General features: G+C 43.6%; 1 protein-coding gene across 1 annotated transcript in view; it reads right to left on the reverse strand.

Moving 5' to 3' along the window:
• anapc1 (anaphase promoting complex subunit 1) overlaps window positions 1–25,672 on the reverse strand; it is a gene marked incomplete at its 5' end in the record, with an annotated part of 254,294 nt that overhangs the window by 20,137 nt on the left and 208,485 nt on the right. The window contains 2 exons of the mRNA XM_083650747.1: window positions 7,174–7,269; window positions 19,066–19,152. Of these exons, the coding sequence (XP_083506873.1) occupies window positions 7,174–7,269; window positions 19,066–19,152 (183 nt within the window). The remainder of the gene's footprint in view (window positions 1–7,173; window positions 7,270–19,065; window positions 19,153–25,672) is intronic.

Raw genomic sequence — 25,672 nt, forward strand, 5'->3', positions numbered from 1 at the left:
ATATACACAACAGCCTGGGGCACACTGGCAAACACACAGCTTAAAACACACCCATACATATACACAACCGCCTGGGGCACACTGGCAAACACACAGCTTAAACACACCCATACATATACACAACAGCCTGGGGCACACTGGCAAACACACAGCTTAAACACATCCATACATATACACAACAGCCTGGGGCACACTGGCAAACACACAGCTTAAACACATCCATACATATACACAACAGCCTGGGGCACACTGGCAAACACACAGCTTAAAACACACCCATACATATACACAACAGCCTGGGGCACACTGGCAAACACACAGCTTAAACACATCCATACATATACACAACAGCCTGGGGCACACTGGCAAACACACAGCTTAAACACATCCATACATATACACAACAGCCTGGGGCACACTGGCAAACACACAGCTTAAAACACACCCATACATATACACAACAGCCTGGGGCACACTGGCAAACACACAGCTTAAACACATCCATACATATACACAACAGCCTGGGGAACACTGGCAAACACACAGCTTAAACACACCCATACATATACACAACCGCCTGGGGAACACCAGCAAACACACAGCTTAAAACACACCCATACATATACACAACAGCCTGGGGAACACTGGCAAACACACAGCTTAAACACACCCATACATATACACAACAGCCTGGGGAACACTGGCAAACACACAGCTTAAAACACACCCATACATATACACAACAGCCTGGGGAACACTGGCAAACACACAGCTTAAACACACCCATACATATACACAACAGCCTGGGGAACACTGGCAAACACACAGCTTAAACACACCCATACAAACATTCCTTCCAGACACTACATGCCATGAACATTCCCCCATACTACTATCTAACAGACTCTTGATCGACTGTGGCTCTAGTCTTTGTAGTCTAGTCTTCTAGTCATACTACTATCTAAAAGACTCTAGATCGACTGTGGCTCTAGTCTTTGTAGTCTAGTCTTCTAGTCATACTACTATCTAACAGACTCTTGATCGACTGTGGCTCTAGTCTTTGTAGTCTAGTCTTCTAGTCATACTACTATCTACAAGACTCTTGATCGACTGTGGCTCTAGTCTTTGTAGTCTAGTCTTCTAGTCATACTACTATCTAACAGACTCTTGATCGACTGTGGCTCTAGTCTTTGTAGTCTAGTCTTCTAGTCATACTACTATCTACCAGACTCTTGATCGACTGTGGCTCTAGTCTTTGTAGTCTAGTCTTCTAGTCATACTACTGCCTACCAGACTCTTGATCGATTGTGGCTCTAGTCTTTGTAGTCTAGTCTCCGAGTCATACTACTATCTAAAATACTCTTGATCGACTGTGGCTCTAGTCTTTGTAGTCTAGTCTTCTAGTCATACCACTATCTAAAATACTCTTGATCGACTGTGGCTCTAGTCTTTGTAGTCTAGTCTTCTAGTCATACCACTATCTACCAGACTCTTGATCGATTGTGGCTCTAGTCTTTCTAGTCTAGTCTTCTAGTCATACTACTATCTACCAGACTCTTGATCGATTGTGGCTCTAGTCTTTGTAGTCTAGTCTTCTAGTCATACTACTATCTACCAGACTCTTGATCGATTGTGGCTCTAGTCTTTGTAGTCTAGTCTTCTAGTCATACTACTATCTAAAAGACTCTTGATCGATTGTGGCTCTAGTCTTTGTAGTCTAGTCTTCTAGTCATGAGGGGTGGGGGAAAATCGATTCACTTAAGTATCGCGATTTTTAATGTCACGATTTTTTGAATCGATCTTTTATTCCAGAATCGATAATCGCGTCATTTTTTTCTGTTTGTTTATGTATGAAATGTTACCACTTTCATCCAGTACATTATAGAGCGCTTCCCTCTGCTCCATGGCTCATACAGCCAATCATGTACCTTGTTAGTACAAGTGACACGGAAACAGCCAATCATTTAACAGAAAAACTCAGAGTGCACCCGCCCCATGACCCGCCCCCACTCACACAGCTAATCATATCCCTTGACAATGGTGGCATTGCTAGTGACGCGATGGTTTGATCCAGAGCTGAGAGTCCCGACATCTCCTGGATTAAGCAGCACTGTTGAGTTGCAGCAAAATAGACAGTTCGTGTTGTGCTCTGAAAGGGTTTCCCCCCCCTTGAATCAAATTGTACATTATCAGCTTTATTTTAGGATGCAAAAGTAGCGCGAGACCCATTCCTGGCTAATGAGTCTCACATTTTGGTCCTCCGCTGACGCCTCTCGTTTGATCTCACCCGGCGTTACAAAGAATTCGATGTGGGTGAGTTTCAATTTGTGTTAACGTAACGTGTTAACATGTGTTCTATTAATAAGAGCCCGGGAAATTAACGTTAATGTTAAGACACCAATTTCACAAATACGGACGTCTGCAACGTTACTTTACGGAATGGCATCCGCAGTTCAATTTGCTTCTGTGAGCAGAGACAAAGTTGAAGTGTTGGAAAGGTTTTACTTGTACTTTGGGACATGAATAACTCATTGTGTCATCTATAGAGGGTATGCACGCCCACTGGAACACGCCCTCTCAATCAGGAACGAGTGTCAAAATGAGTGTCAAGTTCCTCCCTGAGCAGCAGGTGTCACTTATCTAGGCTGATTACTGCATTCAAGCTCAGTCTTGCTGTGACTCAGTGGGCGTGACCCCACAGTGACTTCTGCCTCTGTGACATCACATGCATACCCTCTATTGAGCACACAGCTTATATGACTTTATGTCTTCTGCTTGGGCGGAGTCTTGATGCGTATATAAAACTGTACTGGAGAAATGTACTGCATTTCCAGCGAGGCAAGGCTTTTTCTCGCCCAACAAACGGGGCGCGGCCCCCAGCGCGGTCGCCCTCCAGCCCTACATAAGCCTATGACATATTTGTAGTTAAGCAAGTCAAAGCAAAACCCAGGCTTTTCCACACCTCTGATTCACCTAACGTTAACCCTACAACCCTGAAATACACGTTACCAAACGTTTTTTTAGAAGGCTGGCAACGCTAGGCTGTCAACAAAGTAAAACGACACCATGTCTGTAAATTACTGCTTGCAGTTGCACTCAGAGCATGTATGTGTGTGTGTGACAAATTAGACCTATGTGTGCCTTGAAAATAAGGTGGTTCAAAATAAAGTGGCTTTTTCTTCTCATGTTTTTGGGGCCGGTTGTGCATGCACAGCCAGGACCCCTACATTCGACTCTGTCGCCGATTTGCATATTTGAGCACCGATTCAGGTTCTAAATGTCTTTCCACACTCCCAGCATGCATTTCGGCATAAGCAGAGGCACAGAAGCAGAGAAGACGCCATAAGCTCCGGAAAGTTTTTTACAATTTAAAGTTTTATTTCATCACTAAATTAATTTCTGATGACTTTTGATGCCTACAAGCAGGGTAGTAGGTTTCAATAAGTGCCACTTTACGAACATTTATGGCGAAAAATGGCAAAAAGTTCCAGAGCACAATTGGCTGCATCTACATCAGCTGTGTTGCTGCGCGCATAGCGTACTGACGGTCATCTGTCTATCTGTCTGCACGCGCGCACACACACACACACACACACACAGCGCCGCAGCAGGCAGAGGAGAGGTTTCTACACACCGCCGACGAGACTAATCTCTGCTCTGCCACTTCGAGTGCACAGCGCTTCTGTCTCCCTCCCACCGTGTGCTGTGTTCGCTCTCTCTCTCTCTCTCTCTCTCTCTCTCTCTCTCTCTCTAGTCCAGAGAGAGAGAGAGAGAGCTCTGTGTCACTTCCTGAAAGTCTTCGCTCTTAAATGTTTATATACTTGGCCAATACCTATCTATCATACAAACAAAGCAAGCTGCCAAACGGTAATGTCTTCATTTAATTAATGTAGAACGCAAAACATCGTTGTTTTCATGTGTGTAAGCTATGGATGCATGTTGTGTGATTGGAAACTGTGTGCACTGTGTACAGTTTGCATAGACTGAAGGTGCGTACTTGTGCGTACATAATGTATGTTTTCTAAAGGTGTACTAACTCACTGTAAAACATGGAATGTACAATTTGTCAGAAATAGATTAAAAAAGAATTAGGCCTAATTATTAAAATCTAAAGTAACCGTAGTTATTGTAGAACCTAAATGGTTTCATAATTGGGAAAATAGGTCCAGATAAATAATTCTGTTTTGGATTGCGGTGCGTGGGACCCTTACATCATGTCACAGCTTGCTTTTCAGTTTGAGTGTGGAAGAGGCTGTCTGACAGAAAGAAAAAGCAAAAATAATAATTGGGGAAAAAATAAAACGGAATTTAGAAATAAATCTAAAGGATCTCATTGCTGTGTTTTGTCTGTGTATAAATAGTTGGTGGTACAGGACATCGCCATGCAGTGCAGAAATGGAAATTTTACCATGCACCGGCCCTATGCCAGGTTTCGACCTGGCCTTGTTTATTAACACATTGACTGCCAGCCCTTTTTTCAATGCTGTAGGTAGCTTCTGCCAGGCCGTTTTTTGAGGATTCTGGCTCATTTTAAAAGAGCCGAGGATTATTTTCTGCTTGGAGTTTGTGAACACAAAGTTCACAAAAGTACTAATAGAATGTGTGCTTTCTCTGTCTAAAAGAGTTAGTTTGTAGAGTTAGTAGTTATGTAGATATTAGCCGTTGAGTACAGCATGGTTTCAGCTGTCTGAGAGTGGAAGCTGAGATAATCGCAGTTTTGTGAAATTCAATCAAACAGGCAGAACAGTCACTTTAACGATTTATTTTTGGCATCAGTGAGAGATCAGACATCCAAACAATATAGTTCCGAACGCCCTCTCCTTGAACTCCTCCCTCCGTGGGCGTGTCTAGTGGCTTTCAGCCTGCGTTTGTCACAAGCTCGCTGCAGCCTCGCTCCCTGGCAGCGAGTTTGAGCAGCCTCCCTCCCTGGCAGCGAGTGTATGAGAATGAGGCTCGTTCGTTTCTGGGTTTTCGGAATGCGTGCGATTCTGGCCTTTCTGCGGGCGTTTCAAAGTGTGTTTTACCCATAATATATTATGCAAATTTGCAATCCCCCGTGTGCTGCTGCTGGCGCGGCCCGAGAGCGGCGAGTCTGGTGACTGATGACTGTAAAATCGGCAAGCCATTTCCTTGTGAATGGAGGAAGCACCCGCCTGAGGCGGCTGCTTTTGGTTGACTTTCTCTCTGTCGGGAGGGCACCGTCGCCACCTAGCTGGTCGGTAAAATAGATTATACACATTCTCTTCCTCCAATTCTGCTATAGGAGACGTAAAAGGGGTTGATCGATGTCCCACCGTCAAAAAAAATAAATGTTTATGTAAGCCGAGATATCTCGTCCTTGGCACTTAACGGTTGGATCATGTAAGCCGAGATATCTCGTCCATGGCACTCAACGTGTTAAGGGTAATTAAAATTATCAATAATTATCGATATAGACTGATATGAAATATGTTATATCAATATACTTTTTAACTATATCACCCAGCCCTACTCATGATATAATATACAGTCTCTAGAAGTGTATGATTCAACTTTTCCCATGTTCTAGTGTAAAAAAGCAAACAAACTGAAAAAGGAAAAGAAAACAAGAAACAAAAATCGCAATAAATCGTAATATCGAATCGCAATAATCGTAGAATGGCAATACTTAAGAATCGCAATATATATCGAATCGGCAACAGATAGCCTATTTGACTTTGGCAACATTGTGCATTTATTGAACTTGAAAAAACTTTGTTTGAACTTTGAATATATTTGAACTGAAAAGGAGAAATAAATGTAAAAAAAAAAAGGTATGGACTAAAATAAATTGTATATATTTTTTAATCGTGGGAAGCCAGACATTTGATTAATTGTACAGCCTTAATGCTATTTGTCATTTAATTAGCCTGTAATTTGTCATTTACAGTTGAAGTAGTAGGCCTATTGTTTTGGGGATGTTTTGGGAGTTAGGTGGTCCCCGAGTTTTTTTTTTATTGGTTAAGTGGTCCTTGGTCTGAAAAAGTTTGAGAAACACTGTAGATAGACTTCGATCAGGCAATTGTGCTACAATCCTTCAGCAACAGTACTTGTCAAGAGGCAAAAGCAGTAATGGCCAGTGCCGTCCACATTTCCCCCTGGCCTGCCCAGCAGTGCCTCATGCGAGATGTGCTGTGCACTTTTACAGGGCCTATATATATATATATATGCACAGCGCACCAGCTGCTCTGAAGTGACTGCTCTCTTGTGGAAGGCAACAGGCAAGCAACTGAATGATCCATGCCACCTAAATTCCAGGTAGTAATGTATTCTAAGTTGTGGCGATGGCCCAAAAGATTGTAATTTCTGAATGACGTTTCCAGCATCACTGTTGTCGTGCACACCCCCACACACACACCCACTGGTGTTGTCAACCAGTAATATGGTGCTGACTTACCCAAGTCCAGCCCACTACGTTTCCACGTCTCTTTATCATGTCTGGAAAACAGTACGGCGTCAGATGCCATTGACGAGGAGCTCAGGAGCGCTCGCAGGAGCTGGGCCTCCGTTTGTGCTGTCAAGCGTCACTTGTTGATCCGGGCAATGCGCTACTGTACGTTGTTACATCCACATTATAATCTGTGTGGCCCAAGCGTCGTCTTCTCTTTGAAGAATCCACAGCGGGCCCGAATCTCCAGAGACTCAGCAAGTTACGCTCCTCTTTCGTTGGCATCTGACGCCATACTGTTTTCCAGACATGAGAAAGGGAGGTGGAAACGTAATGGGCTGGACTTGGGCAATGTCCAACAAAAGTAATAGCGAGCACACTCACCAAACGTTAAAAACTCAGGTGCAAGGCACAGAATTTCTGAAAGGACATTCAAGTGTGCTGGCTTTTCTCTCTCCTTCTGGACTTGGGCAAGTCAGCGCCATATTACTGGTTGACCACACCAGTGTGGGTGTGTGTGGGGGTGTGTGCACGACAACAGTGATGCTGGAAACGTCATTCAGAAATTACAATCTTTTGGACGATGGCCACAAAGTATTGCCCCAAACTGACATGGTTTTAAAGCTATCCTTATCCAGTTTTTGCTCACTCTCCAAACATCTTAAAATGCACATATTTAGATCCGGGAAATCAAAACCCTCCTAGCAAACCACTTTATTTAATGACCACTGTATTTAAAAGATAGGATTTCTATCTGTCTGAGTTACCTGCTCGATAGCGATGTATGTGGGCAGCATCTCCGGACTCTCCTGGGTCACACACTCGTACAACATGGCTGAAAACAAGGCCAGGATGTCCTCTCTCTGCACAACACACACAGAGGGGGAGTGGCTGTTCACTCAATACAAACAATACAAACAGGTGCATACTGGACATTATACAACAGGTAGTTCCGGCCGAGCAATTTGATTGGACAAGAGGGATCCTACCAGTGCCGATATTTCACGATAACGCACTGGCGCTTCACTGTGTGTAGATCACTCCGCTTCACAGCTGCCCTAATCAACAAAACGCTTCACAGCTGTAGAGTAGACAGTAGTAAAGTAGACAGCCTGCAGTTAATTAGGCTGATTAGGCTACATTTTCGGCAAAGCAGAAAGAGGGACTATTTTTGTTATAGAGAAATCATATCTTTTCTCAGCTTTTTGTCATTTTTTAAAATCAGCTTTGTTTAATAGAACTGTTGTATAAAAGCAATATCACACTCGAGGTCGTGCTGCTGTTGGCTAATATCGTCACGGGTGTGATTATCTACGACCGAATCACAGCAGTGATGATATTAGCCAACAACAGCACTCCCTCTCGTGTGATATTGCTTAATTAAACACATCCTCTCTGAAATGGGAGGAATACCTGCAATATATGGTGACAGGCCTTAGACAGCAGTGAAAGTAATACTCTCCTTATACCAAGCCTGTTTAGTAAAGTAATACTCTCCTTATACCAAGCCTGTTTAGTAAAGTAATACTCTCCTTATACCAAGCCTGTTTAGTAAAGTAATACTCTCCTTATACCAAAGCCTGTTTAGTAAAGTAATACTCTCCTTATACCAAGCCTGTTTAGTAAAGTAATACTCTCCTTATACCAAGCCTGTTTAGTAAAGTAATACCCTCCTTATACCAAAGCCTGTTTAGTAAAGTAATACTCTCCTTATACCAAGCCTGTTTAGTAAAGTAATACCCTCCTTATACCAAAGCCTGTTTAGTAAAGTAATACTCTCCTTATACCAAGCCTGTTTAGTAAAGTAATACCCTCCTTATACCAAGCCTGTTTAGTAAAGTAATACTCTCCTTATACCAAGCCTGTTTAGTAAAGTAATACTCTCCTTATACCAAGCCTGTTTAGTAAAGTAATACCCTCCTTATACCAAAGCCTGTTTAGTAAAGTAATACTCTCCTTATACCAAGCCTGTTTAGTAAAGTAATACCCTCCTTATACCAAAGCCTGTTTAGTAAAGTAATACTCTCCTTATACCAAGCCTGTTTAGTAAAGTAATACCCTCCTTATACCAAGCCTGTTTAGTAAAGTAATACTCTCCTTATACCAAGCCTGTTTAGTAAAGTAATACTCTCCTTATACCAAGCCTGTTTAGTAAAGTAATACTCTCCTTATACCAAAGCCTGTTTAGTAAAGTAATACTCTCCTTATACCAAGCCTGTTTAGTAAAGTAATACTCTCCTTATACCAAGCCTGTTTAGTAAAGTAATACTCTCCTTATACCAAGCCTGTTTAGTAAAGTAATACCCTCCTTATACCAAAGCCTGTTTAGTAAAGTAATACCCTCCTTATACCAAGCCTGTTTAGTAAAGTAATACTCTCCTTATACCAAGCCTGTTTAGTAAAGTAATACTCTCCTTATACCAAGCCTGTTTAGTAAAGTAATACCCTCCTTATACCAAAGCCTGTTTAGTAAAGTAATACTCTCCTTATACCAAGCCTGTTTAGTAAAGTAATACCCTCCTTATACCAAAGCCTGTTTAGTAAAGTAATACTCTCCTTATACCAAGCCTGTTTAGTAAAGTAATACTCTCCTTATACCAAGCCTGTTTAGTAAAGTAATACCCTCCTTATACCAAAGCCTGTTTAGTAAAGTAATACTCTCCTTATACCAAGCCTGTTTAGTAAAGTAATACCCTCCTTATACCAAGCCTGTTTAGTAAAGTAATACTCTCCTTATACCAAGCCTGTTTAGTAAAGTAATACTCTCCTTATACCAAGCCTGTTTAGTAAAGTAATACTCTCCTTATACCAAAGCCTGTTTAGTAAAGTAATACCCTCCTTATACCAAGCCTGTTTAGTAAAGTAATACTCTCCTTATACCAAGCCTGTTTAGTAAAGTAATACTCTCCTTATACCAAGCCTGTTTAGTAAAGTAATACTCTCCTTATACCAAGCCTGTTTAGTAAAGTAATACTCTCCTTATACCAAAGCCTGTTTAGTAAAGCAATACTCTCCTTATACCAAAGCCTGTTTAGTAAAGTAATACCCTCCTTATACCAAGCCTGTTTAGTAAAGTAATACTCTCCTTATACCAAGCCTGTTTAGTAAAGTAATACTCTCCTTATACCAAGCCTGTTTAGTAAAGTAATACTCTCCTTATACCAAGCCTGTTTAGTAAAGTAATACTCTCCTTATACCAAAGCCTGTTTAGTAAAGTAATACTCTCCTTATACCAAAGCCTGTTTAGTAAAGTAATACTCTCCTTATACCAAAGCCTGTTTAGTAAAGTAATACTCTCCTTATACCAAAGCCTGTTTAGTAAAGTAATACTCTCCTTATACCAAGCCTGTTTAGTAAAGTAATACTCTCCTTATACCAAGCCTGTTTAGTAAAGTAATACTCTCCTTATACCAAGCCTGTTTAGTAAAGTAATACTCTCCTTATACCAAGCCTGTTTAGTAAAGTAATACCCTCCTTATACCAAAGCCTGTTTAGTAAAGTAATACTCTCCTTATACCAAGCCTGTTTAGTAAAGTAATACTCTCCTTATACCAAGCCTGTTTAGTAAAGTAAGACTCTCCTTATACCAAGCCTGTTTAGTAAAGTAATACCCTCCTTATACCAAAGCCTGTTTAGTAAAGTAATACTCTCCTTATACCAAGCCTGTTTAGTAAAGTAATACTCTCCTTATACCAAGCCTGTTTAGTAAAGTAATACTCTCCTTATACCAAGCCTGTTTAGTAAAGTAATACCCTCCTTATACCAAAGCCTGTTTAGTAAAGTAATACTCTCCTTATACCAAGCCTGTTTAGTAAAGTAATACTCTCCTTATACCAAGCCTGTTTAGTAAAGTAATACTCTCCTTATACCAAGCCTGTTTAGTAAAGTAATACCCTCCTTATACCAAAGCCTGTTTAGTAAAGTAATACTCTCCTTATACCAAGCCTGTTTAGTAAAGTAATACCCTCCTTATACCAAAGCCTGTTTAGTAAAGTAATACTCTCCTTATACCAAGCCTGTTTAGTAAAGTAATACTCTCCTTATACCAAGCCTGTTTAGTAAAGTAATACTCTCCTTATACCAAGCCTGTTTAGTAAAGTAATACTCTCCTTATACCAAGCCTGTTTAGTAAAGTAATACTCTCCTTATACCAAAGCCTGTTTAGTAAAGTAATACTCTCCTTATACCAAAGCCTGTTTAGTAAAGTAATACTCTCCTTATACCAAAGCCTGTTTAGTAAAGTAATACTCTCCTTATACCAAGCCTGTTTAGTAAAGTAATACTCTCCTTATACCAAGCCTGTTTAGTAAAGTAATACTCTCCTTATACCAAAGCCTGTTTAGTAAAGTAATACTCTCCTTATACCAAGCCTGTTTAGTAAAGTAATACTCTCCTTATACCAAGCCTGTTTAGTAAAGTAATACTCTCCTTATACCAAGCCTGTTTAGTAAAGTAATACCCTCCTTATACCAAAGCCTGTTTAGTAAAGTAATACTCTCCTTATACCAAGCCTGTTTAGTAAAGTAATACCCTCCTTATACCAAAGCCTGTTTAGTAAAGTAATACTCTCCTTATACCAAGCCTGTTTAGTAAAGTAATACTCTCCTTATACCAAGCCTGTTTAGTAAAGTAATACTCTCCTTATACCAAGCCTGTTTAGTAAAGTAATACTCTCCTTATACCAAGCCTGTTTAGTAAAGTAATACTCTCCTTATACCAAGCCTGTTTAGTAAAGTAATACTCTCCTTATACCAAGCCTGTTTAGTAAAGTAATACCCTCCTTATACCAAGCCTGTTTAGTAAAGTAATACTCTCCTTATACCAAGCCTGTTTAGTAAAGTAATACTCTCCTTATACCAAGCCTGTTTAGTAAAGTAATACCCTCCTTATACCAAAGCCTGTTTAGTAAAGTAATACTCTCCTTATACCAAGCCTGTTTAGTAAAGTAATACTCTCCTTATACCAAGCCTGTTTAGTAAAGTAATACCCTCCTTATACCAAGCCTGTTTAGTAAAGTAATACTCTCCTTATACCAAGCCTGTTTAGTAAAGTAATACCCTCCTTATACCAAGCCTGTTTAGTAAAGTAATACCCTCCTTATACCAAAGCCTGTTTAGTAAAGTAATACCCTCCTTATACCAAGCCTGTTTAGTAAAGTAATACTCTCCTTATACCAAGCCTGTTTAGTAAAGTAATACTCTCCTTATACCAAGCCTGTTTAGTAAAGTAATACTCTCCTTATACCAAGCCTGTTTAGTAAAGTAATACTCTCCTTATACCAAGCCTGTTTAGTAAAGTAATACTCTCCTTATACCAAGCCTGTTTAGTAAAGTAATACTCTCCTTATACCAAGCCTGTTTAGTAAAGTAATACTCTCCTTATACCAAGCCTGTTTAGTAAAGTAATACCCTCCTTATACCAAAGCCTGTTTAGTAAAGTAATACTCTCCTTATACCAAGCCTGTTTAGTAAAGTAATACTCTCCTTATACCAAGCCTGTTTAGTAAAGTAATACTCTCCTTATACCAAGCCTGTTTAGTGTAGTTGACCAAGTATTCACTCATTTCATTCACTCATTTTACTTGTCCACAAACTGACCCCAGGTCCGGTTCGTTTGACGAGTGTGAACGTTGCGTTCCGTGTCCGGCCGCGGAACCGAGAACCGTGACAGGGTCCACTTGAAAAGGTGGTCTGGGGAACGCTTTGGCGTGCCCCGGGGGGGGGGGGGGGGGGGGGGGACGGAACACTTGCGAATGTGATCGCCAGCCGTACCGAACCCCGTAGACGACACACGGGCGAGGATGCACTCCAGGCGTAGTTGATGATCGAAGTCTACTATACTCTGCAAGTGTTCCCGAGCATGGAGGAAATGTGTAATGATGAAAGCTGAGCAGCGGTGGAGAGGGGAGGAGGGCATCATGGAACAAAAGCAATCGATCACAATGAGAAAGCACCCTTACAGCCCGCCTCCAGTGTATTTTGTCATTTTTAAGATACTTCATGTATAGCTGTGAGGTTCTCTCTGCTGGGTTGATTAGCCACAGTACAGGGATTCCGTTAGCCGGCAATTGCCGGCTTTTAGCCGGTATTCGTTGCCGTGGGCCGGCAAATTAAAAGGTCACCGGCTCAAGTGGCCGGCTGAAAATATGCCAGATAAATAAATTCCTTATATAAAATAGCCTAATATTGTGTGACCTATAACCTAAGTGATGTTGCCAATAAGCTACAACTTAAATAGAGACTTAAGCCTCTGCTGACACTTTTGAAACGGTCGCCGACAGAAATGAGGACTTGAGTCGACACTTTCAAGTGTCGGCGAGCAGCAGTGTGTCTGCTACCTGGTGAAATGTCTAGTGTCGCTGACTACGTCATAGTATCGCGCAAGTCTCATTGGCTATATAGACGGCACGCGCTTGACTTCCTTGTTTTGGTTGGGGTCCACCCGCTAGTTTTCGCTCGATTGAAATGAATAAACGTGTCCCCGCTATTTTTATCAGCCTGTCCTTGATGTATGACTTCGTGAAAATCACAAAGAACGTCGTGACCAATTTCCCAGAGCGAGAGGAGGTGAGTCGTGTGGTTGTGTGTCGTTTATATGTGGCTGCAGCCAAGTACGTTACTGTACATCTTACCTCCGAGGTGGTTTCACTGTGCATTTCGTTCCATTTGCAGCTGCTTATAGCGTTCGAGTGTCACGTGACCGTTGAACCGAGGCGAACGTCCTCTGAAGTATAAATGCAACACCCTGAGCGACACTTTATTTTTCGTCTGCGACCATGTGCTGAGCGACACTTTCTAATAAGTATAAATTAAGCTTTAGCCTACATAATATTTTTCCACCCCGTTATGTTGAGAAAAAAATATATAGCAGACGCTTTCTTTAGGCCTACTGTAGCGCGCCGTTCAAAAGCCGCACACGCAGCATCAGTCCCGCCGGCCAGCGCTGGACTCGCTGTGACTAGTTGACGCAGGAGGAAACCCAAACGTCAAAACAGACAAGCCTTGGTAGGCCAGTCTTTTTTTTAAATCTAGATCATGCAACGACAAGTACTTCAGCCGAGGCCAGCAAGACGGCAGGAAAGAGTCAAGCACCTGCTATTCTTCCTCAAGAAGAAACAAAAGCGTGCCTGCCGCCGTCAGAAGCAAAAGAGACCCGACGTAGGCTGTCAATTTAGCGGAGGGTAAAAAGCCTTTTTACCTACGTCAGCCAAATCAATCAATCAATCAATCAATGGCTCGCGCTTGTTGCCCGACGTATGATGAGGAGATGAATCAAAATGCTTACCACAAATAAAGCCACATGGGAGCCACACACTGACACTGTCGCACTTATTACTTTTAGCTACGTTGTTTTTTTATCAAGGCAATGTCCAGATTAGGGATGTTCATCAATTATCGAAAATCGATAATTGATCGTTAAGGAATTGATTCGATCATGTGGAATTTTGATCGATTATTATTTTTTTATTTTTTTTGCGGACTAGGTTTGGGTGGAATTCGTTCCTCCTCGCCCCACTCCATTGCACAGCCGACTAACGTGAGGGGGAGCTTCATATAGTCTCTAGTTTTCTGGCTGGGCACGGGCCTTTGTGCCAACAAAACTGTTTTAAACATGGGGAATTCACACCGGCATGCGCCGGGGACACAAACAAACGCACCCAGCGGTCTGCGGACCTCAGTGAGGCTCAGGCCTGTTGATTTGACTCTTGTGCTGTCAGCTGAGCTGGAAGACGCCGATTGCCTTACATCATGTAACCTGACATGTAACATGTTTGTTTACCTGGCCGCAGCGCTAGTGTCTGATATTCTTACTACACAGCGGCATCGCCATTATAGCTGGCCGAGAACGCGCAACGTTATTACCAGATATATATATATATATATTATTATTATTATTACGCTATCAATAATTGATAATTGACCGTTAATTTTCCCGATTTTCGATTATGGAAATTGTTCAAAATGAACATCCCTAGTCCAGATGATATGGGTTCACGAGTGTCTGCAAATGCAGAGAGATAGGCTACAGTAGGAGCGTTCATGTTGTCTGTTTCAATAACGAAAGAGCCCTTACAGAGAATGACGTGCCTGTTGAATGCCGACCAATTAAATATTCTTGCTGCAAAATCGGCCTCTTAATGACAACACTGGAATAAAGATAATCGACTATAGAGGCTATAAAGAATAGACTATAGAGAAATGCATTTATTCAAAACGTTTATTTAGGAAACAATTATTTTACAACATCCTTTTTTTAATAGTGGCCGGTAAATATTCGATATGGCCGGAATTCTGGAACGTTACCGGCTGCATTGGCCGTCTGGAAAACTGCCTAGCGGAATCCCTGCCACAGTGTTCACCAGTGTATTCTGTTCACAAATAACCTTATTTTGGGCTCAAAATCCTAAAATTAAGCTGTTGGTAAAACAGGTGATGACATCAGACATTATGGTTGTCTAACGACTGACGTATGATATTTAGATAATACATTACGCTATGGTGTTACGTTAGCAGAGACAGTGGGATATCAGAGCCTCTGGCATTAGCTAGCTGTTAGCTGTGAGCTACGTTAGTTACATGGTGGTAAAACGCCACTGATTGACCAGTTTGATATAACTGTCAACCAGTTGGAGTCACGCTCTTTCCATATGATATGTGTTGGCTGGTTGTTGATAGTTATAACAATATTGTGGCTTCTGGGTGAACATTTTGCAGAGGTAGAGATAGCCATATTGTTCCGGTCTGCCGCCTGGAAGGGAGACAAAGATCATATATTGAGGCAGGAGCGAGGCTCGTATCCCTTTGTGACAACAGCGCTGCAGCCATGATGGTGCAGTGGAACAAGGTATACGCCTTCGGTTCTTGTCAATATACGATCTTTGGCGCAAATGGTGACGTGCGATTATACAGCACGTGCTCATGTGTGTTTGACATATTGTTTGTATATAGTTTAAATATTGACACATTGTACGACTATAGAGAGTTAATAATTCTGCTTTGGCAACATTGTATCTTAAACATCCAAACCAGTAAAGCATTTTTTCCCACATGGAGACATTTCACACCAAATTAAAACCCAGACAAGTGATTAACACAACCTGTGATTAACTGCTGGGAAACACAATACCCTCAATTCAAATACAAAGAGAAAGCAGATTTGATAAGAGATATATATTGTGTGTGTGTGTGTGTGTGTGTGTGTGTGTGAGAGAGAGAGACAGAGTGTTAAGGTGAAGCAAACGAAGAGAGATATGGAGTGATCGGAGTGATAAACAGCAAGGAAATCTCCTTTTCCCCTTAAATTCAATTACAGAACTGTACGCTAGAAAATGAAAAAAATTGCTTCCATTTCATGCTGAGGCCAGTGGCTCCTGCACACTCCAACCAATTAACGTGCAGCACAGAGAGCTGTTTGTGGGTCAAGAGATTAACATGCAGCACAGAGAGCTGTTTGTGGGTCAAGAGATTACCGTGCAGCACAGAGAGCTGTTTGTGGGTCAAGAGATTACCGTGCAGCACAGAGAGCTGTTTGTGGGTCAAGAGATTAACGTGCAGCACAGAGAGCTGTTTGTGGGTCAAGAGATTAACGTGCAGCACAGAGAGCTGTTTGTGGGTCAAGAGATTACCGTGCAGCACAGAGAGCTGTTTGTGGGTCAAGAGATTAACGTGCAGCACAGAGAGCTGTTTGTGGGTCAAGAGATTACCGTGCAGCACAGAGAGCTGTTTGTGGGTCAAGAGATTAACGTGCAGCACAGAGAGCTGTTTGTGGGTCAAGAGATTAACGAGCGGATGAAGTAGGAAGGACAATATATTCCCTACCACCTATTTCTACAGCCTGGCAGGTGGCAGCATGGACACATGGACTGTGGACCAATCAACCCAATGTAAACCACTCATGTCAATCTTCTATCTATCTATCTATCTATCTATCTATCTATCTATCTATCTATCTATCTATCTATCTATCTATCTATCTATCTACTGTATCTATCTATAAATTTGGCAATGTGGACTCTGTTTGTTTCAATAATTTTGAAACTTTCAGGAAGTGAAGAGAACCCGTGCGGCTGACCTGACGGAGGCAGATTTTTTCATTAGGGCAGATTACTTGCCCTAAGGCTGAGGCTATAGTTCAGTGATGTCATCACTGATGATGCAGGTGACCTGACGGAGCCGGATTTTTTTAGTTATTAGGCGATTACCCTGATTGTCATCAGTGATGTCATAGAGCAGGCGAGGCCGCCACGCGCAGTGGTCATCAGTGACGTCATAAGAGCAAGTGAGCCGAGCTGCAGGGCGGGCAAGCCCGCGCAGCGGGCGAGACTAGGAATTGAGCGTGATGCCTAGTTCCTTTAACCTTATCTGTCAGGATTTTATGAAAATGCATTGACCATCTGGGAAATGTACATACATTATGCACACACGCACAGACACTACTTTTCTGCTGCTGTATTTGCAACTGATTTTCTTTTTTTATCAGTTTCACTCCAAAGTACAGAATGTCAATGAGAGTACAGTATAGCATAGCATTGTTTTACTTACTGCTGGAGACATTCAGCTATTTTGGGCTCAAAGCCCTAAAAATAAGCTGTTGGTAAAAACAGGTGATGACCGCAGACATTATAATGGTCTGACGAGTGACGTATGTAGACAGATAATACAATATTTACATTAAATACCCTCTGCCATTAGCTAGCTGTTAGCCGTTAGCTATGTTTGCTAACTAAGGGCCCTTTCACACCTAAAAGTCCGGACCAAGGTCCGAACCAAACTCATGTTGTTGTTACATTGTATACATTTGGTCCAGTAAGGTTCGCTTTCACACTGCAATGATCCCAGCGGACCAGCAGACTTTAACATGACAGACCTACGTCCTGTCCTGCTTGTGGATGAGCGTGCGTCTGACGTCAGTGTCCCGGAACTGCTCCAAGGAATTTGCTCCTTGTTTACACCAGGTTTACACACCACAATGAATGAACAGATCCACTTTGTTATCATTATAATAGCATTATTATGGCATTGCTACTAGGGTTGGCACGATGGACGATGGCATCGACCATCGTGATTGGCCGACCCCCCATCGACCTGTGAGCCTTCTACATCGGATCATCGTAATTAATTATCTGTTCAAATTAAAATTGTGCCGTTTTAATAATAAAAGAGGCCAAGTCCACTTACCGTGACGCGAGGGGGACGCGCCGGCAGCATTAAACAAGCGCATCCAGTTCAGTTCAGGGAAGCCTCCCCTCCCCCTCCTCCTCCCCCCCCCTCCTCCACTCCACTGCTTCTCTGAACAGGGGGCGCTTGTTTAATGTCGCCGGAGCGTCCCCCGCGCGTGTCGGCTGTGTTGTTGTGAAAACTTTTTAAGACAAAGAAGAAACTTCACGTCCTTTCCTGTTTTCAACCCAAAGTGAGTACAAGTCTTCAACCGTGAATTTAACTCGCCTGTTTCCAAAGTGAAAGTTGGAGTCGCTCCATATAGATACAGCAGCAGCTGCGTTTCTCAAGCCATTTCTCCTAAACTCCCTCTCATTACATTAGGTTTAAAAGCCCACACGAATCTAACGTTATATCAGCCAGTAATTCAGTCGGTTTTCTGCCAGCTCGTTAAATTCAACACACACACGTTGTTTTGCGCCGTTCAAATTGCTGGTAGTGACAGCCACTGCCCACTTCAGTCGCCTGGCTCTGTGCTGTAGCACAGAGCAGAGGCTAATAGCCTATTCAAGCCCGCTGGTATCATGTAGAGCTCAGGCTCAGCTGTCCTCTTAACGTGAACGCATTGCAGCGGCTAGCCACATGGCATTACAGCAACGCAGCGACTTAATAAATAATGAATTATTCCCCCAACCCCACCCCAATGACGATGCCATCATTCAAAACGATGTTTCACTGTAAAACAATCACGATGGGTAACGTGACGAGTGACGAGTCAGAGCTTCTAGTAATTGGTCCGATAGTGCGAACGTTCCAATAAAATGCTTTCACACTGCACAGGAAGCGAACCTTGGTCCAGCTTGGTCCGGACCGAGACCACCTCTTTTGGTCGAATCAAAGACTCAGTCTTTGGTCCGCACCATGGTCCGTGGGAGGTTTCACACCTGTCATTTTGGTTCGGATCAAACTGGAAAGTCCGAAAGTCCGGACCAAACGAGGTAGGTGTGAAAGCGCCCTAAGTGTTCACCAGACTCAAAACGCCACGATAGTAACTTTTAACCAGTTTGAACCAGTATATATATATAATTTCACAAACTACTTTGACAAAAATTGGCGGACCCCAGCAGTACCTCTGTGGACCCCTTAGGGGTCACAGACCCCCAGGTGAAGACCACTGGTCTAGACCTTTCTCCCCTGAGGGGTCACAGACCCCCAGGTGAAGACCACTGGGAAAACCTGAGCCTGAGAAAAGAACTGGAGTTGGCCCCCGGGCGCTGCACTGCAGCTGACCACTGCTCCTAGTTCTAGGAAGGTTCCTAGTAGAGGATGGGTCAAATGCTGAGGATTAATTTCTCCATGGGGATAAATAAAGGATAACTTAACTTACTTAACTTGATGTATATGAAAAATCATGTTACATTGTTCCCGTGTGGCTCGAGGAGGGTGGCGCACTATCGCCCTCTATTGGTCAGCTGCCACTGGCTGTATGTGTGTTGAACTCACGTGTTTCATTCCCTCAGAGGCTTTACAGAAGAACTCGGCGAAGGAGACGAGGGCGGGCTCAGAGGTGAAGGTGGAGATGGCCTCAGGCTGCGGACACACGAGCACACACACGAACACACACACACACACAATCACACATACACGCATCACACACACGAGCACACATACACACGCACATACACACACTCACGCGCACACATACACGCATCACACACACGAGCACACACACACACGAGCACACATGTCACACACACACACGCGCACACATACACGCATCACACACACGAGCACACATACACACACGCACATACACACACACGCCCGCACACATACACACACACACACACACACACACACAGACACACGCACACACACAAACAGAAGGAAAAAGGTTGCATTATTTCGACAATAAAAAAGGAAATACAGAGAACGAGGGAAGGAAGCAAGAGAGACTCAGAGAAAATGTGACTTTTTTTAACAATCAAAAGTTCAAACTAAACATCAGATTCAAGGCCCTATTCCACCAAACCACCTTGCTACAGTGCAGATTTCAGCTAAAAACAGGGTGTAATGACATATTTTTCAAGTCTACTTGGCATCTCAGGGCTTGTGGAGACTTGCATTACACCAGGTGAGCAGTACCAGTGGCCTTTCTTTTTTTTAAGTTGGACCCGATTCACTTCAATTATTTAGGAGATTTCTGCAACAGTGTTTTGCTGTGAAACTCCAGGAATGTTTTGTGCACTAAACAACTAATACATAAATAAAAACCCTGTCCTTCCATCGGCATGGGGGTGAGTAGATAATAATGACTACATTTTCCATTTGTGGGTGAACTGTTCCTTTAAGGATTTCAAGGACCGTGGAAACTCTGAAAGTTAGATGGGGTTGGGGGCGGGGCAGAGATCCAAACCACAGGATAGAGGAAGGGAGGATGAAAGGGAAAAGAAGGAGGGATATGAGTGATGGAGGAAGGGAGGATGAAAGGGAAAGGAAGGAGGGATAAGAGTGACTCAAGAGTTAGTGGGTAGTACAGTATGTGTGTTTACTTTGAAGGCCCTGACTCCAGAGTTGGTGTTAGTGGGGACAGTATCTGAGTTTACCTTGAAGGCCCTGACTCCAGAGTTGGTGGTAGTGAGTACAGTATGTGTGTTTACCTTGAAGGCCCTGACTCCAGAGTTGGTGTTAGTGGGTACAGTATGTGTGTTTACTTTGAAGGCCCTGACTCCAGAGTTGGTGGTAGTGAGTACAGTATGTGTGTTTACCTTGAAGGCTCTGACTCCAGAGTTGGTGTTAGTGGGTAGTACAGTATGTGTGTTTACTTTGAAGGCCCTGACTCCAGAGTTGGTGTTAGTGGGTACACTATGTGTGTTTACCTTGAAGGCTCTGACTCCAGAGTTGGTGGTAGTGAGTACAATATGTGTATTTACCTTGAAGGCCCTGACTCCAGAGTTGGTGTTAGTGAATACAGTATGTGTGTTTACCTTGAAGGCCCTGACTCCAGAGTTGGTGTTAGTGAGTACAGTATGTGTGTTTACCTTGAAGGCCCTGACTCCAGAGTTGGTGTTAGTGGGTACAGTATGTGTGTTTACTTTTGTGATGGCCACAGGCCACACATGGTAATATTGTTTCAATTTACTCTCACCTCATTTCCTCATTAGTTTGTTGTTCACACAGGTTCATTTCATTTGCACTCACCACACCCCAAACAATTAACAATAATTAACAGCACACAGTTTCTTTAATTTAGAATATGTTTATTTGCTTTATGCTTGACATTGTTTTATATAAACACATTTAACACTGTCAGGTCACTTAAGACATTTTCTGTTATATTAATCATTGTTTCTTTCTTGAGTTACCATGGCTGTCTGGAGGTTTCCTGGTGGGGCAAAAGGCGTGGCTGAGGGCTGAGGACTATTAAGTACTGGAGCCAGCTCATCAGCCCAAACCAATGTGCTGCCAAGTTATGGGGGGGGATTTGGGTTTAGTTAGTTTGCCTTGTGTTTAGTTGTAGTTGGCATCCATTTTGTTTACCCCCTGTGTTGCATTTGGTTTGCCCCAGTCACTATATATGTCTCCCCATGTTTCATTGTAGCAGGTCAGTTTGTTCAGTTAATACCTGTTACTTTGCTCTATTTCATTATAGTTCTGTTTTGTTGACCCCTTTTATTAGACCTAGGCATTATATTTTTGGTTTGTAAAAACTTTCATTCCTTTGGGTAAATAAAAAACCCTGATTTAATGGAAAATACCTGTGTCCTCGGTTGCTTTGCTGCTTGGTCTCTCACAGTTGGTGGCAGTGGTAGGATCATCCAGTGGAGGACACAGGATTTTTTTTTCTCTTGAACATTTTTTGAATTTTTCTTTTTTCTCTTTTTGCCGCATCCCCTAATATATATATAAAAAAAAAAAAAAAAAAAAAAAAAATGGTGCGTGGTGGAAAGACTGGGGCAAGACAAGGAGGCCCTGCAAGCCTACAGACCGGACAGGAGGAACAAGCCGGTGGTGAAGAGGAGGAAAATGGAGCTGCTGGAGTGGTAGAAAGCACTGAGGGTGAAGGTAAGGAGCCAACACTGTCGGACCTGATGAGCATTTTCCGGGCTCATATGGGGCAGCAGGAGGCCCGTGAGGAAAGACAGAAGGAGGTAACTGAAAAACAGGCAACACGGTTTAAAACACTTCAACATCAGTTTCAGCTTTTGCAGTTAGAAGTACAGGCCCGAACATCTCCACTCACTCCTCTGTCATCAGACTCTAATGTATTGGATTTGGAGGCTTTACCACCCACCACAGAACATTCTCAGGCCCAAGCTGAGCCCTCCATGATTGCTAATCCAACTATGGCCTCTGCAGGTCAGTTTGGCTCACATCGGGAGCCCAGATTGGAGAAATTAACTGACACGGATGACATTGAACATTTTCTTGTTACATTTGAGCGCATGGCTGTAGCATGCCGGTGGAAGAAAGTTGACTGGGTTTTTCACTTAATACCATTGCTAACTGGCAAGGATAGAGGTGCTTATGTGCATATGGACATTGATGATTCCCAGGACTATGAGAAGGTAAAAGCTGCAATCCTTTCTAAATATGACATTAACCCTGAGACCTACAGGCTAAGATTCCGCTCCCTGGAGATTTACCCGGAGGAGAGCCCCAAGGAGTTGTATGTAAGGCTCAAGGAGCTTTATGGGAAGTGGATACAGCCAAAAGGTAAAACTGTTCAGGAAATTGGTGAAATGATCATATTGGAACAATATTTGAGAATGCTGTCCCCTGAGCTTCAGGTCTGGATCCGAGAACACGATCCAGGTTCAGCAATGGAGGCGGCTAAGCTAGCTGATGTGTTTGTGGCTGCCCGGAACAAGGCCCAACCATGGCGCTATAACTCTTCATGGAGAACAAAGGACAGCCGCAGACCAGCCTCACAGTATCATGAGAGGCCAGCAACCGGTGGGGGTAAGCCTCCCATGTGGGAGAACCAAGCAACTAATATGCCATTAAAACCCCCTGGAAAAAAGCCAATTTGTTATCTCTGTGGACTAGAAGGCCATATAAAACCCATGTGCCCTAAAAATTCAGCTGAGATAACACAAATGTGCTATGTGCCACGCCCTCATGTTGAACCGGACCAGTCAAGTAGAATGGCATCCATTGAGGTAAATGGAACAATGCTCAAGGCCCTACTTGATTCTGGGAGTGATCGGACTCTTGTACACAGAATGTTTGTACCACCCAACATTATCCGCACCAAAGACACCACCCCCATTTGTTGTGTACATGGGGATAAGAAGCCCTACTCAACAGCTGACATGTACATAAAAGTGGAGGGCCAAACCTACCTCTTTAATATTGTGGTTGCTGATAATCTGCCTTATGCAGCTGTGCTAGGACGTGACCTTCCAGTACTTTTTGACTTGTTGGAGTCAAACCAGAGCCAAATGGCCAATGTGGAGTCAGACCAAAGCAGAACATGCAATGTTTCCGTTACTAGAGCACAGGCAAAAGAATCAAACAAACACTCTGTGACTCTCAGTGCTCTGCCTTTTTACAACGAGGAGTTGGAGACTACACCCGGGAAGTCTCGGAAAACTCGCAGACAGAGAAGGGAGGAGAAGTTCCAACACACAGTTGTGACACCATCAGCCAACACTGAGTCAGAGTTGCCTTTAGGGTTCCAAATACCATCTAATATCATTGAGCTGCAGAAAACTGATCCGTCTTTAGTGTCTCTTTTTCAGAGGGCGGAGGAGAAGGCACCTGGAGCTGGGCTGGACATCAGCAGAGAGGAGTATATTGTGCAAAACGGCACACTCTATCGCCAGCAGGGGTCAGTGTTGCAGCTACTGGTCCCCCAAGCAGCTAGAGACACCATACTCACCTTGGCGCACTCTGTTCCCTGGGCTGGCCACCTAGGTAAACATAAAACTATAGCTCGCATCCAACATCATTTCCACTGGCCTGGCCTGCGCAAAGATGTTGCTGAATTCTGCAGAAGTTGCCCTCAGTGCCAGATCACATCTGCTAAAATTCCCTCCAGAGCTCCACTCCACCCATTACCGATCATTGGCACCCCATTTGAGCGCCTTGGGATGGACATTGTTGGCCCTGTTGAGAGGAGCAAGACGGGGAACCGTTATATGCTGGTTATAACTGATTATGCTACAAAGTACCCAGAGGTTTTTCCATTGAAATCCATAAAAGCAAAACCAGTCGCTTTCTGTTTGGTGCAGTACTTTTCCAGAGTGGGCTTCCCCTGTGAAATATTGACTGATCAAGGAACTAACTTCATGTCAACTCTGTTGAAACAGGTGTACCAGTTACTTGGTATTAGGAGACTGAGGACCACACCGTATCATCCTCAAACTGATGGACTGACGGAGCGCTTTAACCAGACCCTGAAGCAGATGCTTAAGAAGTTTGTGAATAGCAGTGGTACAGACTGGGACCAGTGGCTGCCATACCTCCTCTTTGCATACAGAGAAGTACCCCAGGCCTCCACTGGTTTCTCTCCATTTGAACTTTTGTATGGTCATGAAGTGCGAGGTCCTCTTTCATTACTGAGAGACATTTGGGAGGGAAACAAGGGAGAGGTGGGGTCTGTTAACATTATTTCCTATGTTGTCCAGATGAGAGAGCGCTTGGAGAAAATGAGTGAGCTGGCCCAATCACACATGGCGGAGGCCCAGCAACAGCAGAAGTCCTGGTACGATAAGGCAGCCCGGCAGAGGTCCTTTGACCCTGGACAAAAGGTGCTGGTGCTCCTCCCTAGTGACAACAACAAGCTGCTGGCGAAATGGCAGGGACCATTTGAGGTCATGAAGAAACTTGGGCCGACCACATACCAGGTATCAACCCCAGGGCAGTCACGCTCCAGGAGGGTACTGCATATAAATCTGCTGAAGGAGTGGGTGCAGCAACCTGGAAGGGAAGCAACAGTGATGCTTATCAGAAGTGTGCCAGAGGAAGACGAAGTGGACGAGCAATACTTACCTCCTGCTGGTGCTCAAGTGGACCTTGACCTCAGTCACCTGTCGGAAGACAAACGGCTTCAGGTGAGATCACTCTGTAATTCACAAGTGTTTCAGGAGAATCCTGGGAAGACCAATATGGTTGAACATGACATTGTTCTTAAAAAAAGTGCTTCTGTGAGACGACTCAGTTACAGGATTCCTGAGCGTCTGTTGGCCTCACTGAGGAAGGAGGTTGACCTGATGCTGTCCCTGAACATCGTGGAGGCCTCGAAAAGTGAGTGGTGTAACCCAGTGGTCCTGGTGCCAAAAAAGGATGGCAGCTTGATGTTTTGTATTGACTTCAGGTACCTGAATTCAATTTCTCAGTTTGATTCCTATCCAACACCAAGAATTGATGACCTTCTTGAACGGCTGGGAAAGGCAAAATACTTGACCACCATAGATCTGTGCAAGGGTTACTGGCAGGTTCCGCTCGCTAAGAAGGCCCGGGAGCTGACAGCTTTCAGGACACCATGGGGTCTCTTCCAGTTCACAGTCATGCCATTTGGGTTGCATGGGGCTCCAGCGACCTTCCAGAGGCTCATGAACCAGGTACTTTGTGATTTCTCTGGTTTTGCTGCTGCATATCTGGATGACATTGTCATTTACAGTACCACCTGGGAGGAGCACCTGGAACATCTGCGTGCTGTCCTGGATCGTCTCCGCTCTGCCGGGCTGACCATTAATTCATCAAAGTGCGTCTTTGCTGCTGCAGAGACAGAGTACCTGGGCTATGTCATCGGGAAGGGGGTGATACGGCCGCAGGTCACCAAGATCCAGGCCATAGAGTTCTGTCCTTTGCCACAAACAAGGAAGCAACTCCGCTCATTTCTGGGCATGGCGGGCTTCTATCACCGCTTTATACCACAATTCTCCACCAGGGCAGCTCTACTCACAGACCGAACGGGATCCCGGTGTCCTAATCAGGTCCAGTGGATAGATGAAGCAGTGGCAGCCTTTCAGGACATTCAGCAATCATTGAGTAATAATCCAGTTCTGTACAGTCCATGTTTTGATGAACACTTTGTTTTGCAAACAGATGCTTCCGACAGGGGACTGGGGGCTGTGCTTCTCCAGGGACCGCCAGGCGAACG

This window comes from Poromitra crassiceps (genome assembly GCF_964638095.1).
Source record: "Poromitra crassiceps genome assembly, chromosome: 14".
NCBI lineage: Eukaryota > Metazoa > Chordata > Actinopteri > Beryciformes > Melamphaidae > Poromitra > Poromitra crassiceps.